The sequence below is a fragment of the Eublepharis macularius genome, chromosome 4, assembly GCF_028583425.1.
Source record: "Eublepharis macularius isolate TG4126 chromosome 4, MPM_Emac_v1.0, whole genome shotgun sequence".
Classification (NCBI taxonomy): domain Eukaryota; kingdom Metazoa; phylum Chordata; class Lepidosauria; order Squamata; family Eublepharidae; genus Eublepharis; species Eublepharis macularius.
In genome coordinates this window covers 114373723-114390440 of record NC_072793.1, presented here as the reverse complement: position 1 = coordinate 114390440, position 16718 = coordinate 114373723, and the positions used below count along the sequence as shown (strand labels likewise).

The window sequence follows — 16718 nt, the reverse complement described above, 5'->3', positions numbered from 1 at the left end:
TGTGTGTTTTTACAAATACGTAAATTCTGTTGTGAGGCTTAACCTGACACGTTTTATCCTGTCATGTGGTAAGAGGACTGTGTTAGTACAGAATGGGTTTAGGGGCATGAGTAAAAATAATCATTCTCTTAAGACTAGTGTGGCTTAGGGTTCCATCATTTCCCGTCTCTAGGTAAAAGGTGACAACTCACATGTACTTTGCTGATTGAGTCTTTTTTATTTGTGTAAAATTTATTTTCCTATTTATAAAACTGCACTGCCTTTTCCTCCTCTTTCTAGTCATGCCCATCCATCCATAAACATTTGACTGTAGAAGAATTATTTGGAACTTCATTACCAAAGGATCCTGTTGCAGTTCCCTATTCCAACCCAGAGAAAGCAGAGAAGTTACAGAATGATGCTTCATGCAGAGAGCACAATTTCCTCTTACCTTTTTCATTTGAGCAGTCAACGGTGATCCATCAACCTCTGGGAAAATTGGATGGCCCAAGCTTCAAAAGTAGCTCTTGTACCTTATTGCCACAGGAATGTGTTCCTCCCTTGCTAATTGCTCCACCTCCTCTTTCACAGCCTGAGATAAGTAAGATTTCAAACTATGCTGCGCAGCTGAGTCCTGTCCTTAACTCAGCCTCTGTAGTAGACGCTCCTCCTGTTCAAATGCTTCAGAGTCTTCATACAAACAATAACATCATGCAGGTCATGCAGCAAGCTACCAAGCAAGGGTCTCCACTTGGGAGTCAGCCGCCATCTGATATGAACCACAGTCCACAAAATCTAGCTCCTAGTCAAAATCATTTTATAACACCTTTGGCTGCAGCAAGTACAGAAGCTTCAAATGCAACTCTTCCAAATATGGATCTTCTTCAAAAACTCAGGTTGACCCCACAACATGACCAAATGCAACAATCACTTAATAAAACTCCAGTAGCCCCTAACTTTTCTTCTGCAATCAGCCAGCTGGCAACACCAGATTGTTTCAAGGAATCTCACATCAAGCAGCAAGCTGTGACTAGTAAAATGCTTCCACCTACCCAGGTAATGTGTGGATTGAGATATATTATAGTTCTCAAGCAAAAATGCAAATACTTTGATAGATTGAGAAGTACCTATTAAAGTAGAAGCAAAACTCTGATCCCACCCTCCCAACCGCACACTAGTGGTAGAAACCTTTGAAGCTTACTGACTGAAGCAGTGGTGATAACTCTGATCTGACTTTGACTAAAATAGTTGTGTAACTTCTGTTTCTCTTGAGTGAGAGCCAGTTTGGTGTAGTGGTTAAGAGCGCGGGACTCTAATCTGGAGAGCCGGGTTTGATTCTCCACTCCTCCACTTGAAGCCAGCTGGGTGACCTTGGGCTAGTCACGGCTCTCTGGAGGCTCTCTCAGCCCCACCCACCTCACAGGGTGATTGTTGTTGTGGGGATAATAATGACATAGTTTGTAAACTGCTCTGAGTGGGTGTTAAATTGTCCTGAAGGGCGGTATATAAATCGAATGTTGTTGTTGTGATGATGATGATGATGAATAATGAAAAACATTTGCCTTGGATACTGGCTGGGCAGAGTTTGCTGAGCCTCTTGAGCATCAGTTTCATGCTCTGTAATTTTTAATAAGAGTGGACATTTGAATTATTTGTGGCTGGAAGTGTTGTTAACCAGAAAAATATGGCCTATCAAACTCAGTAATACATTGTAATGAGAGTTATTAATCTCACAATGGGTATAATCCAGACTCATGTCTCACCTTTACCCTAGCCCAGTAACTTGTTTATGGCTGCCCAGTCTCATAACCTCAAACACACACACAAGCCTGCCATTTGCCCACTTTAGTAAATGGTAAACCTTGTTGTCCCATTCAGAGTAATAGCAGGGAAAGGTACAAGACAAAATACAGCAAAAGAAACCAAACACATTTTCTGTACTTAACTGACACTACTTTTGGCGTAGGAACTTTTAATACTATTTTATTTAGCAAATGAATCTGTAGCCATTAGAATGTTTATAATTTAGTAAGAAAATATAACTAAATATGCTATTGCAAAGTAATTATTCATGTGGTGCTGTATTGTTCTTCCTTTGCAGTCTGCACAGCAAAATAAAGAACTTGAGACATTTCCACATCCCAAAGCTTTGTCAAAGGCAAACCAAGTATGTATTTAAAGTCTCACATCCTACGCTTCTGGCAGCAAAATTCTGTCTTTACAGAGGCTTGAGTTATTATAAACAGAATATGGTTCTTTAATTCTAGTTTATAGTCAGATCTCCTGAATCCTAATTCTGTTGGTACTTGGAATGAGGACGTTTCTCCACTATTCTCTTTCTGGAATTTATGGGGCTTACTTGAATGGAAGCAAGTTCAGTTATCAGCCCTTCTCACTACATCTCATAAAAGAAGATTGCTATTGGATATTGCCTGCAGTACTTTCTAATATATTATTAAAAAGTCCAGTAGGACCTTTAAGACTAACCAACTTTATTGAGGCATAAGCTTTCGAGAACCACAGCTCTCTTTGTCAGATGCATGGCGAGTATGAAGAAACTGGCCAGAGATATATAAGTGGTGAGGGGAGGGGGGAGAGTGTGAAGGGAGTGAGGATCGTGTAGATACAAGTCAGTTGCAAAAGTCATGAAAGAAGGGGAGTGCACAATCCAGGCTGGGTGTGACCCCTCCCCTCCATTGCTGAATCTGAATGGAATGCCAGAAAGGCAGTTACTTCTGATTTTGTGGAGTGTGAGTGTGGTAAGGGGAGAATCCTGTTCTGCCGAGCTCCACTCACAGTTCTCATTGGTTACAAGCCATTAAGTTTGCCCATGACAAGAACAATGAATGATCCATAGCTGTGTCAAATTTATAACTACTATGCAGGCTGAAGAATAATTGTACACTTGAAGCAACAGAAGTTTCAAGAACTACTAATTAACTTTTTACTTGAATTAAATCACCAAAACCATAGGATTATCTCATGGTAAGAAGAGTTTGTGTAGTATGAACCTTTAAGAATAGCTAAAGTCACTGATATGTGCGTTGCTTTTAAAGCACATTTTGTATAGTTTGCTTCATTGTTGTTTTTTATTGTGAACTTAATGAAAGCTTCCCCCTTAATTCTAGATACACATCAAGGTCTTAAGTTTCGATTGTTTGAATGAACTGAGTTTAAAAATTCTTAAAATTAAATCTCTGTTGTATCCAAGTAACCTTTCGTATTATGCTCTAGCATTGTAGAAACCCCTGCAGTATGTGTACTTATTGTACTATGGCAGATTATGTTACAAGAGCCAGTGAAACAGCTGCATCCTATGTGATCTTACTGGCTTTTCCCATATGGCCTGGGACTTTTGACAGTACTGGGGTGGAAAGAACACATGGTACCATATTCCCATACTGCTAAGATAATGTTGGAAGAAGCCTTCATATATACATACATATATGTATATGTATATATACATAAGTATATACATATACTTATTCAAAAATGATACATGTCGCTGTCTTGTTCCCTGATTTTGGTAGGTTGCTTCCTCGCAGTTTGTTCCAGCTACGGCTACAATGGCATCTTCAGTCCTCTTGTCACCTAGTGTTTTCCAGCAGTCATCTGTGAAGTCATCTGAAATGGAAAGCAAAGTTGACTCTTCTTCTCCCCTTACACTTGGAGTCACAGATGTTCAAGCATTACCTCCTACAATTCTCAGTAGATCTCAGCTTCAAGAAACTTTAATACATCTAATAAAGGTACTGCCTGTGACTTGGAATATGTAGCCAATGCTGAATGAAGCACTGTGCAAATGACTTAGTGAAAACATTAATAGCAAAATAACATGAATATCATTAATCCTGTTAAGTAACCTAATTTATTCCCCAGTTGGATTATTGATCTTTTAAAATGGACATCTGTTGGGGACAACACTTCAGAGATCTAAATCTGTTCTTTACAGTGTTAGTGCAGATACACACGTGTTTTTTGTCTTTGCACAAGGGCCTGATCCTGTGAAACAGGTTTGCATGCACAAAGGGGTGATGGCTTTCAGTGAATCGCCCCCTTCTGGGGTAGCTCTCCCACTCCCACTTGCTGTTCCTGTGGGTCTCCCATCCCCCAGTGCGCCCAGTGTTTTGGGTGCATTTTGAGCTTAGGCAGGAGGGGAGAGGTAAGAAAGCCGCGTGCTAGAATTCCATATGCCACATTCTACATGCCAAAAAATGGTAAATGTTGATAGGATTTAAGCTATAGTATGGAACCTTCTATTCATCTTTGTTCTTCTGTGCCTCCACACATGGGGACTGCGCAGGCGCAGGCCAGCCGCCAGAGAATTCTTTATCGCTTCTATAGCTCCGAAAGGGCCGTTTGTCGCGCGCCTCAGCGACCGTTTTCCCGCCCAAACGGTCACGTCTTCCCAGCGACCAACGGCCCCTTCCCTCAGTTCTCTTCTTGCTGCCGCTTGGAGAGAACGTCTGCTTTGCAGCTCCGTGCTTTAGTGCTTTATTGCTTGATCTGGTGAATCTGGTTTGTTGACTTCGGACTTCGGACTTGACTATTCTTCGTCTTGCTGATTTGGATCTTGTTTTGGACTCGGTAAATATAACCTCGGACTGTTTGACTACTCTTTTGCCCGACCCTATTATGGCTTCCAAGGCTTTGTTCAAGCACTGTATTCAGTGCCACACAAAAATGGCCCAAACCGATGTCCATGAGTTGTGTTTATTTTGCCTGGGGGAGACCCACAACGTTACGGCGTGTAAGATATGCCAGGGCTTTACCCACAAGGCCCGGCAGGAGCGTCAGGCCCGCTTAAACTCCTCCTTGTGGAAGAAAGTGATGTCGGAGACTACTCCATTGCCCTCCCCCAAGGCTGGCCCTAGCCCCTCTGCTGAACAGCATTCGAGAGCGGGCTCAGCGGCATCTGTGAAGTCGGCGTCGAAATCTTGGCCGACGAGTGCTGCGGCGTCGAGAGCGGCCTCTCCAGCGCGGGAGTCAGTGAGACCGCCCCGTAGTGCTTCTTCGACTCGGTCGGATCCGAGAGCGTCGGACTCGGAACTGAGGAGCACGGATCTGAGGCCATCGGTGGATCCGACGGCTGGTGCAGCGCCGAGACCACAGCTCGCCGCCGGGAAGCCGACCCCGAAGAAAGTGTCGGATCCGAAGCCGAGTTCGAGCAAGAGGCCGACCACTGAAAGGGCTTCGGTTCCAAGGGCCTCTTCCGAGCCTCCTTCAAAGAAACCAAAGAAGGCCAAGTATCGGCACTCTCGGTCACCACGTCGGGCGTCCGCTGAGGAGGTCGTGATGGTGGTCCCTCGCACGCCTTCCCCGCACCTGGATTCGCCCGCTCCGGAAGAGGTGCCGGATCTGGGGGCCTTCATTGTGATCCCTAGTGATCACTCCCCGGCTGCGGATCCGAGCCCGCCAACCCACCGTCGGAACCGACTGTCACCTGCTCCAGCTGCTCTCCGGTCCCCGGCGGCTTCCACCCACAGCCGGCGCCGTTCTGAGGCGGGGAGCGTTGGTTCCAGGCACTCCTTAGAGTCGCGCCATCTCCAGGCCTCATACATACCTCCGGCCTACCACTGCCATTGGAAGGGGGCACCTGCTGGGTTTGAGCTCTCAGAACCGGTGCCTTCGACTTCAAGGCAGGGTTGGCTGCCTCCACCCTTCCAAGGAGAGGAGTCGGTACTTGGTTCCGATGAGGAGGAGGCTGAGAGTGTCGGGGACTACAGGTCGGAGTCGTGGTCGGAGCCGTCCCCAGACGACAACGTGGCGCCCAGTACCAGCTCCCCTTACGAGGATCTTCGGATCTACTCGGATCAGATGGCTCGCATGGCACAGGCGCTGGAAATGGATATTTCCTCGGCGACGCCACAGACCAAGGATAAGCTCCTGCGTCGGATCTACGGGGACAACCCGGCGACAGTGAGCTTCCCCATGCTGGAAGGAGTGGAAGAGATTGTGGAGAAGGTGTGGAAGGTGCCCTGTGACCAGCCTGCTACATCGAAAAGAATCGAACAGCTGTATAAGATCAAGCAGGGCACCTGGCAGTCATTGGTAAAGCACCCTCCACCCTACTCGCTGGTTGCCGAGGAGATCCAGCTCCGTCGATCGGGCCCTTCTTCCGTGCCCCCGGATAAAGAGGGCAGGAAGATCGACACTATGGGTAGGCGCCAGTATTCTATCTCTTCACTGGGCCTTAGGATAGCCAACTACCAGACTATCATGGCTGGCTACCAACTATACCTCTGGGAGAAGCTGGCGTCCTTCGTCAGAGACTTGCCAGCTGACAAGAAGGCGGTGGTCTCCCTGCTGCAGACGGAGGCCGTCCGTCTGTCCAAACAGCAAATGAATGTGGGGAGCCATGCCGCTGACACTGCCGCACGTGGGATGGCTTCGGCTGTGGTCCTCCGGCGCCACTCTTGGCTCAGGTCAACGGCTCTCTCGCAGGAGGTGAGATCGAGGATCGAGGGCCTGCCCTTTGAGGGGGACTCCTTGTTCTCCACTACCACCGACGAGGCATTGAAGAAAAAGAAGGAGGACAGGCAGACAGCCCGGTCGCTGGGGCTGGCTCCATTGGACAAGCCCATCTCCAGGCCTTGGTACAAGGCTGCAAGGTACAACCCAGGCTGCAAGGTACAACCCGTACCACTATCAGGGCAGGTACCAGCAGCGGCCATTCTACCATCAATACCCTGCCTACCCTCAGCGCCACTTCGGTCCTGCACAGCAGCCCAGGAGGCATAGGCCCTTCAAGCCCCGCACGCCTCAACCCCCGGCCCAGCAGAAAGATCAGCAAGGGCCTGGGAGGCAGTACTGACGGGATGGTCCAGCCGCATCCTTGAACTTCTCAGACAGGCTGAAGCCTTTCCTGTCTGACTGGGAGTCAATAACATCTGACTCATGGGTCTTAACGATCGTTGATGAAGGATACGGGCTGGAATTCTTAGAACTGCCTAGGTGTAGCTCACCTCTGACGGCTGTTAATAATACTATGGCAGAGCTGGATGCGGAAATAGTGTCGCTCTTGGCCAAGGGTGCTGTAGAGGAGGTGCCCTGTGACAGGTCTGTGAGAGGCTTCTTCTCTCGGTTCTTCTCAGTCCCCAAGATGGATGGGGGTCTACACCCCATTCTAGATTTAAGGGGCCTTAATGCCTTTCTAAGGGTGACTAAGTTCAAAATGGTCACGTTATCAGCTGTGATCACCTTGCTAAGGAAAGGGGATTGGTTTGCCGTCCTTGATTTAAAGGGCGCCTATTTCCATGTGGGAATACGAGAGGAGCACAGGAAATACCTGAGGTTCGTTTATCAGCGAAGAGTGTTCCGTTATAAGGTGCTTCCCTTCGGTCTATCCACGGCGCCACGGGTATTTACCAAGTGTGTGGCTCCTGTGGTCTCCTTCCTTCGGGAGGAGGGCTGTACTATCTTTCCCTACCTCGATGACTGGCTCATCGTGGCTGATTCGGAGGCTAAGCTGTTGCAAGATGTAGAATTAGTACTGAGCACTTGCAAACGCTTGGGGCTCCTGGTAAATTTTGAAAAATCTAAACTGGTGCCCAGCCGTAAGGTCTCCTATATTGGGGCAATGTTAGACTCTGTAGAGGGTAAGGCACTGCTCCCCCCTGAGAGGGCTAAGTCTCTGAAGGGTCTGGTATCCATGTTTAAAAGGAACCGGTTCCAATCTGTTCGCACCATCCAGTGTTTATTGGGGCATATGGCAGTGGCCACCTCTGTGGTCCCCTTTGCTAGACTGCGTATGCGCCCGCTTCAGAATTGGTTCATGAGGAAGTATGACGCCTTCCGTCATCCTCCGTCTCTCAAGTTGTCCATACCTAGGGCTATTCTATCCTCCCTTGACTGGTGGATGTCAGATGGCAACTTGTTTAAGGGGACCCTGTTTGGTTACCAGCATACTGAGGTTACAGTGACCACTGATGCGTCCCTGCAGGGATGGGGTGCTTACTGTGGTGCTGCTTGTGTACAGGATGTCTGGACGTAAAGGGAAAAGAACCTGCATATTAATGTTCTGGAATTAAGAGCTATTCGTTTTGCACTTGTGTCCTTTACAGCGCTCCTACAAAATCGTCAGGTGTTGGTGCAGACGGACAACACGACTACCATGTATTACACAAACCAGCAAGGGGGCACAGCATCTATGACTCTCTGCAGGGAGGCCACGCTCGTTTGGCACTGGGCGATCCTAAATGGTGTGATGCTTTGGGCTATACACATAGCAGGATCAGACAATGTTTGGGCAGATGCCCTGAGCAGGGTGCAATTGTTGGACCACGAGTGGGAAGTGGGCGCAGAGTACATTGGGCCGATCTTCCGACTGTGGGGCCAACCGGACATAGATTTGTTCGCAGCTTCAGTGAACACCAAGGCCCAGATATTTTGCTCAAGGGCAGGGGGCGACCCCCTCTCTATTGGGGATGCCTTCCAGTTTACGTGGACCCACAGGTTGCACTATATGTTTCCGCCATTCCCACTGATACCCAGGGTACTGTGCAAGATAGAGGAGGACAATTCGGATTGCATACTTGTGGCCCCGTTTTGGCCGAGGCAGGTATGGTTCCCCAAGCTCCTGCACCTGTCCAAAAGGACTTATGTGAGTCTGCCTCCCCGGCAGGATCTCCTGCGGAACGGGAGCCTGTTCCATCACGAACCCACAAAGCTACACCTGTCAGCCTGGCGGATCCAGCCCCGCCTGTAGTGTTTTCAGAGCAGGTGGACAGGGTCTTGTTGAACGCTAGGAAGCTGTCTGCTAGACGGTCCTATGAGGCTAAATGGCGTAGGTTTGAGGCTTGGGCACTTGCTAAAGGAGTGGTGCCTGCCAATAGCCCCCGGGGCTCATATTTGATTATCTATGCCAGTTGAGGGAGCAAGGTTTAAGAGTTACCTCCCTCAAAGTCCATCTTGTGGCTATTTCAGCCTTCCATGCTCAAGTAGACGGTGGCACAGTTTTTTCACACTGTAAGTCCCGCCAGTTCCTGAAGGGGATGTTTAACCTCTACCCCCCTGTGTCACACCCGGTGCCTCAATGGTCACTATCCCTGGTGCTGTCAAGGCTGATGTTGCCTCCGTTTGAGCCGTTAGCCACATGCCCTTTGGACTTGTTGTCCTATAAGGTGACTTTTCTAGTGGCTATAACGTCTGCCAGGAGGGTAAGTGAGCTGTCAGCACTTAGGGCTGACCCGCCTTTCATTCAGTTCCACAGCAATAGGGTGGTCCTGCGGCCATGCCTCAAATTCCTGCCTAAGGTGGTGTCTGCCTTTCACCTATCGCAGGAGATAACGCTACCTGCGTTTTTTCCGCAGCCATCTTCCAAGGGGGAAAAAGCCCTTCACACTTTGGACCTAAAAAGAGCTCTGGCCTTCTACTTGGATAGGACTAGGGATTTTCGTACTAGTCCTCATTTGTTCGTCTGTTTTGGGGCCAAGGATAAGGGTCACAGGGCATCTTCGCAGACCCTGTCACGGTGGATTGTAAGTAAGGCCTATGCTCTAGCTGGGGTGGCTTGCATACTGCATGTCAAAGCCCATTCCACACGGTCTCAAGCAGCCTCTTCGGCACTCATCAGGGGTGTGCCGCTGGTTAATATCTGTAGGGCAGCTACGTGGTCCTCTGCTGACACATTTGTTAAACACTATGCTATGGATGTCAATGCAGAGCAAGAGGTTTCTGTGGCCAAAGCTGTCCTCCATTCCCTGTTTTCCTGAAGGGATACTGGAGGGTATTATTGTAATAACTGACCATGACACTATGTGTATATATGTATATATGTATATATTTATTGAACACGTTGAATATTACTGTACAATGACTTATTTATTTATTGGTCCTGGTACTAGGACTGTTATATAATAAAATTGAGTTGGATTTCACCCCACCTTCCTTATTGTGTGAAGCTTGGTACTCTCCCATGTGTGGAGGCACCGAAGAACGAAGATGAAAACAGGGTTAACATACCTGTAACTTATGTTCATCGAGTTCTTCTGTGCTGACACACATCCCTCCCTCCTACCCCGCTGTGAATTCCAGTGCACGATAATATGAGGATTATAACAATATTGATGTTTTAAAGGATTATGGCTATGTGTATTGGATAGCGGCGGCAAGGGAGAACTGAGGGAAGGGGCCATTGGTCGCTGGGAAGACATGTGACCGTTTGGGCGGGAAAACGGTCGCTGAGGCGCGCGACAAACGGCCCCTTCGGAGCTATAGAAGCGATAAAGAATTCTCTGGCAGCTGGCCTGCGCCTGCGCAGTCCCCATGTGTGTCAGCACAGAAGAACTCGATGAACATAAGTTACAGGTATGTTAACCCTGTTGAACTTTGGTGGGAAGTGCCTTTGCGTAGTGTTTATACTTTTTCCGTGTCTGGACATAGAAAGCAAGCTGACTGGTTGGAAAATTTAAGAGTACTTTTACTATGTACTTGTCTTCAGTTGCAATACTGCTTTGTGATTCATAGGATTTACTGGTACAGTTACTGGTACCTATAAGACAGGCTAGCATTCAGTTCTTAATTATCACTAGTGTTGCAAAACTTTGTGCTATATCAGTGCACTCCAGTTGTTTCTATACTATTGGTTAGTTTCATATATGGAGTACATATCTAAAAATAACAGGCCATCAAAGCATAGTACTCCTGTAATCGAATTGTTGGGACTAAAACAGGCTCATACTAAATCATATAATCAGCTTTGTGGCCTGTGTTTTGGTTTTTTGTCGTTTTTTTTTCTGCACAAGCTGCTGTTTCTTTTTCCCTGCTGGAATCACAAGTGAAACAAAGAAACTTGCTGACTGTGAAGGGGCGGAGGGAACCCCAGTGAAGAGAGTTCAACTGTCAGCAATTTTACTTTGTAATTACAGTCATGTGGCAGGTTCCTGCCATTTGTCTTGAGAATGCTCTTTGTATTGCTTTGAGCCTGTATATGAGTACAGCTTTTGATCTTACAGAGAAAGGACTGTATCATATAAGTCCTGTGTGCTTGTTTAAAAGCAGCATCATTAGAACCTTGTTTTATTTATTTTTAGTTTGATCTGGTATAATGGTTGCAAGGAAAAGAGTGTTCAAAATGCAAATATCGGGGCGGGGAAAAGTGCACTTCAATCTGCGTACTCAGAAGAATTGGTGGTTATAAAACAACAGTACTTTCTATATCTTTTTTCCTGCCTTTGGAAAATTAGTATATTGACTTATAATTACCAGAATAAAACACATAATTGTATCTGTTTATAGAGGAAAATTTGAAATATATAATACTGAGGAAATTCCTATTGAAACATATTTGCGCAATAACTCTGAGGTTGGTTAGGATAACAGCAATCCTGATAGATAAGATCAAAAGTCCATTGAGCCACATTTCTCACAATGGCCAGATGTTCCTGGAAAGATTATAAGTAGGTATGGATGCCAAAGTCCCCCTGTCGCTGCCCTACAGCAACAGATATTTGGCCTCTGACATGTCCTGCATGAATTTGATTCCCTCTTGCAACCATCTAAGCCAAAGCTCATCACTACATCTTGTGGTAATTAATTCCATATGTTAACCATGATGTGAAGTCCTGTACTACCCTGTATTTGACTGCACATCAAGTTAATTGAGTGAACCTGAGTTCTAGTATTTTTGGAGAGGGAGAAAAAGCTGTGTCTAAAACTATGCACCTCTATCATCCCCCCCCCCCCCCCCCCCGGTTGTCCGTTTCTTTTCTAAACTGAAAATCCCGAATTCTTCAGTATATCCACTTGGGGGAAGGTGTTTCTGCCACTTGATTATTTTGGTGCCCTTTTCTTTACCTTGCTCAGCTAAGGATGTCCTTGTTTGAGGTGATGACTTGCCAAAAAAGAATGCCCAGTCAATTTCTTGGCTGAACAAGGTGAACCTGAACTCTGTCATTTTGCAACATCCTTGTGTAGGTTTCAGCTGTTGCGCACATTCACTGCATAGAGATAGTAGATTAAGTAGAAAAAGCTTTTCTTGGGTGTTTGTTCATAGTTTGATTATGTGTTTTTTCTTTCCTTCAGAATGATTCGAATTTTCTTAGTACCCTTCATGAAGTTTATTTACAAGTCTTGACCAAGAATACAGACAGCATCAAATTGTAACAGAAGTTTTGTTAATTTCTTCAGATTCTTGTCTGCTCTGGAAACAATTATGCCTCTTCTGTAAAACTGTTTTTAAAGATTGTGGGTTTTTTTCTTAAACTCTTAATGTTCTGCCTCGAGGGAGGCATAGTTTCTTAGAAGAACTTCTGTAATGCTCTCAGAGGTAAGCTAGGCTTCACTGTGACCATCACCAGCAGGGCTTTATTTCTGCGTGGGAAAAATGTCTTATTGTTTAACAGCACATTATTTTGGAAGGGCTTTAAGTAAGTTAATTAAAATAATTTTGTCTGCTTTTTTCTTTCACTTCTGAATAATTGGAATAGATGAGATATGCTGTGCATTTAGCATAAAGATGACTACATTTGTTAAATCATTTGCTACTAAAAAGAGCTGTGCAGAGACTATCTTTAGGGCTGGTGGTGGGTTGGGGGGAGAATGGACATGCAGTTTTAAAAGTTGCTTTATTTTATCTTGGAGCTGAATGGACTTATGATGATATTGATCAAGAAACTGGTTCCCACAGAACACGGAGATTACTTGGGTATTCCATTTTTCAGAGACATAGTCAAAACAGGCTATTATCTATTCCTTTACCAATTGCCTGTGCATTTATTTTTAAAAGGTACTTTTAGAAAGAAGAAACCAGCAATGGGTAGAACATCAGTGTGTCAACTTCATTGTTCTATCCAGGTTAAATGCACATTTTGGAGGAGGTTTGCCTTTAGAAAGGATGTATCAGTACTGGGGAAAAGTGTATACAGTTTCATTTGTTGTTAAAACTTGGCATATGATCAGCCAAGCTATTGCCACCCACCCCTTTCCAGGGTGTTGTGCATAATTATTATAGATCAGTTAACATTCATAGTATACCACTGTAAAGTTCAAACTTCTTCCCAAAGGAAGTCTGCCTCTGATTTCTAATTGTTTTACGTGCTGCTATTGGATCTCTCTGTGACTTACATTTATTTCATTATGGCATGTGATAGTAGCTAGCAATACTCTAGTGTAAAATAGAACTCAATTTATTCAAGCAATAGTAGCTTCAAATAATAAGGGTTTTTTTTAGTAGGAAAGTCTTTGTTTTATATTGTGTAAGGTAATTTTCTAGTGAATTTAACCAGTTAACATGCACTGCTTATTTTTCAAAGCATTGTTGAAATTGAACAAAGAGCATTGTTTTTTGGCTTTTCATATTAGTGTTTCCTGGATGAGCTATTGAAATGGGAAGAGTTTGCAAACAAGCACAGCTGGGCTGTTGTGCAAACATCATACCTTTTATTAGAATTTGGAGAAGGTCCTGGGATAGACTGTACCATTTTAATCTTAAAATTAATGTAAAAATGATGACATCACTGAGGGGTGCAGATACTTTTACTAATTTATCAGCCAAGCTTTAATTATAAGTCCATACAATAGGCGTGTTTTGATATAAACAGTGTGTTGATTTTTTAAAATCAATCAAAATATGTTTGAGTGGTTTTATTGGATATGCTTTTGTTTTTATTCAGTAAAAAATTGCCTCCTTTTCAGCTTTGAACTCAGTGTTTCTAGTTAAACATAGAATTTTATATTAGAAAAGTGCAGAATTCAGGGAAATACATTGATAGTGACATGCACATTTTACTATTTATTGGCTTCAATGATAAAATTGAAACAAATCTCTCCAGGCTTTTTAACCTCATGCAAGAAACATGTTGTATATTAAATAGTGCGCCATGGGAGGAAATAGCTTGCTTTTCTTAGAGATTTATTCTGATCTTAAACCTTTTCTCAGAAAGAACACTAAAGCCAGAGAAGTAGTCTTACAGTGCAATCTTAAGAAGAGTTACATTTCTAAGCCCATTGACTGGATTTAGAAGGATGTAACTGGTTAGGATTGCACTGTAGGATAATTTTTCACTGACTGTATAACTGGAACCAAATATATTTGATGTGTGCACTGATAGCAGAGATTCAATAAATGAGCAGTGTTTAATTACTGCGATGAGGAAAAAATTTTAACAGCCATAAACATGAGTTTAATATATATTAAACATGTTTATATTGAACTTGATCACAAAACCTGTTCAAAGATCTGTAAAAAATTAACTAAGAAGGGTTCCTTGATACTGAATGTACTGTAAAGGTCCTATGTCTTCAAGGCTTAATGAAAAAGGAAATGAAGTTTCCATTGTTCCAGTGTACTTTCCCCCATTTAATATTTTGCATTGTAACTCCTGATCAACCTCTATTGGTCACTGGTAGATAAGAGTTCTCAATTATTCAAAGTCTGTATAGCAACAGGAATAGTTCTCCACTTCCAAAGAGGATATTGTTAACTAGAAGGTAAACTCTTTTATACTTAGGTTTTAATCTTTGAATTTTTACGCACATCGATGTTACAACTTTTGTGTACGTAGCAGACTCAAGCTGGGAGAACAGAGGTGTCCTACACAATATAAAGCACTGTTAGTAACATTCAGTGTACCACACTAGTGCTCTTATTGCTTGTTGTTATGTGACAAAGAAACCTCTTTAAGAACTGCTTTGGGGGAAAACTCAGCTGTAAAGTAAAATCAGAAATGTTTACAAAATTTGGAACCTGCTGGAAAGTTCTCGTTAAGAGTACCTAAATTTTTTTAGCCAAAGCTTGGTTTGTCAAAATATTTGTTTCCTGCATGTAATAACAAATACATAGCTAATTAACCAACCTGCTCCTCTAATTCAAGATACTATTTTGGAAAGGTGCTTCTTATTCTCACTTGTATCCCAAGAATAAAAAATTATTTAGATTATATTGCAAAATAGTGAATATTTATCTAAGCATGTATTTTTCTGTTGCCTATATGCAGCTTTTAAAAAATTCTTAATTTTGGTCTACTCAAAAGTGGCTTTAAAATTGGCAGTTTATTCAAAAACTTGTTGTTGTTATAGAAGTAAAGGCTATTACATCAACTATAGCGTTATTATGTGCCTGACATATACTTTGAGGACTTACTTAACAAAATTTAAATAGTCTGTGAAGGAAGTGAGGCAAATGAAGCAGAAAAGCAGTTTTTTTCAGCAATACATATTAAGATATCAAATATACTAAATTTTAATTTCCCTAGGTTGCTCTGGTTTTGTCTGTTCCTGAAATTCACCAGTACCACAGGCCATTCAGGAACTTCTTTTTTAAAAAGTATTTAATGAGGAGTGTTTTAATACAGAAAGTATTGACACAAGCATCCACTTTTCATCAGCTACCTGAGTTGCTTTTGTCAGCTACCTGAGTTGCTTCTTAAGCATATCTTAAAAATAGGAGTGTGTGCAATATATATTTCACCTCAGTTTTTTAAATCTTTGTGAAAATGTTAAGATGCAATATCCTTTAAAGTTGGGGAAAAGTTGCAATAAACTTCCCTTCTAGCTTGTTTTCTGTAACAATTTAACATATGGGCACATGGTATTTTAAAATGCACACTTGACTCAGTGTCTTGGTTTACCACTTTGATTTGCACTCACATGTTTGAGATTTTGAGGTGCTTCAGATCTTTGGCATTTTAAGTGATATTTTGGAAAACAATAGGCATGATCCCAGGGCATTTAACTATGCTCAGTAGAGTCCTGGATTTTCTTCCTCCCCCACTTTGGCATGCATACCAAAAGCTTTGCAGGGAGGGCAGTAGGTTCATGCATAGACAGAAGGGGGTGGTATAAAGGCTCTGAGCCTATAGGATTCCACATAGAGGTGCTGCAGCAGACTGGATCATGCCCAGTGTTTGAGCAATTTTGAAAAATGAAACCATGACTATAGTGCATCACTAACATTTCAGTATATGTATGTCATTTGTACCATCTTATGTTGGCAAATATTAAGTTATTGCATATATGTTTAAGAATGAACATTTTTCATTAAGAATTTTGTATTGTTTGCAAATATATTTTTGTAATAAAATTTCAAAGACAAATGTCTGAGTACCTCCTAAAATCTGGTTTGTTGGTAATTTGCTTTCTGAGAAGATTTCTGGAAATAGTATTGTGAAAATTATGCATTGCTGGCTACCAGTTGACATTTTCACATGACAGTAGAACCCATGTAGTAGTTAATAACAATCATAGAGCAGACTGCAAGCCCTTTTCTTATTCCTTGATGATACCCCACCTTTCTGATTAAAATAATTTTCATTCATTTATTTATATCCCACTTTTTACCTCAGTTGGGAACTCAAACCAGTTTATCACATTGTTCCCCCCTCCATTTTTTCACAGCAACCCTGTGAGGTAGACTGGGCTGAGAGTTGGTGATGGACCCAAGATCACCCACCAAGCTTCCATGGCAGAAGTGAGGATTTGAACCTGGGTCACTCCAGATCCTAATTTTCTCTTATCCACTATGCCATGCCAGCTTACAAAATGTGGCTTACAAAAATGTTTTGAAACATCACATTTATTTTCCCCAATGGGAATTCAGAACAGCTTACTTGGTATTTCTCACAATGATTTTGTGAGGTAGGTTATCTGAGTGTGTGTGAATGGCTCAGGCTCACAGAGCAAGAGTGGGTCTTCCAGATCCTGCTTTGATACTCTAACCACTGTTCTAACCACTGTACAACACTGGCTTCCCCATACAAAACATATAATCAATGTACATCACTACATTCACTGTCATCATT

General features: G+C 43.4%; 1 protein-coding gene across 1 annotated transcript in view; it reads left to right on the top strand.

Moving 5' to 3' along the window:
* DCP1A (decapping mRNA 1A) overlaps positions 1-16013 on the top strand; it is a 47233-nt gene extending 31220 nt beyond the window's left edge. Inside the window, exons 7-10 of the mRNA XM_054978673.1 lie at positions 280-1035; positions 2081-2146; positions 3510-3728; positions 12004-16013. Of these exons, the coding sequence (XP_054834648.1) occupies positions 280-1035; positions 2081-2146; positions 3510-3728; positions 12004-12084 (1122 nt within the window). The 3' untranslated portion in view covers positions 12085-16013. The remainder of the gene's footprint in view (positions 1-279; positions 1036-2080; positions 2147-3509; positions 3729-12003) is intronic.
* The last annotated feature ends 705 nt before the right edge of the window (positions 16014-16718 follow it).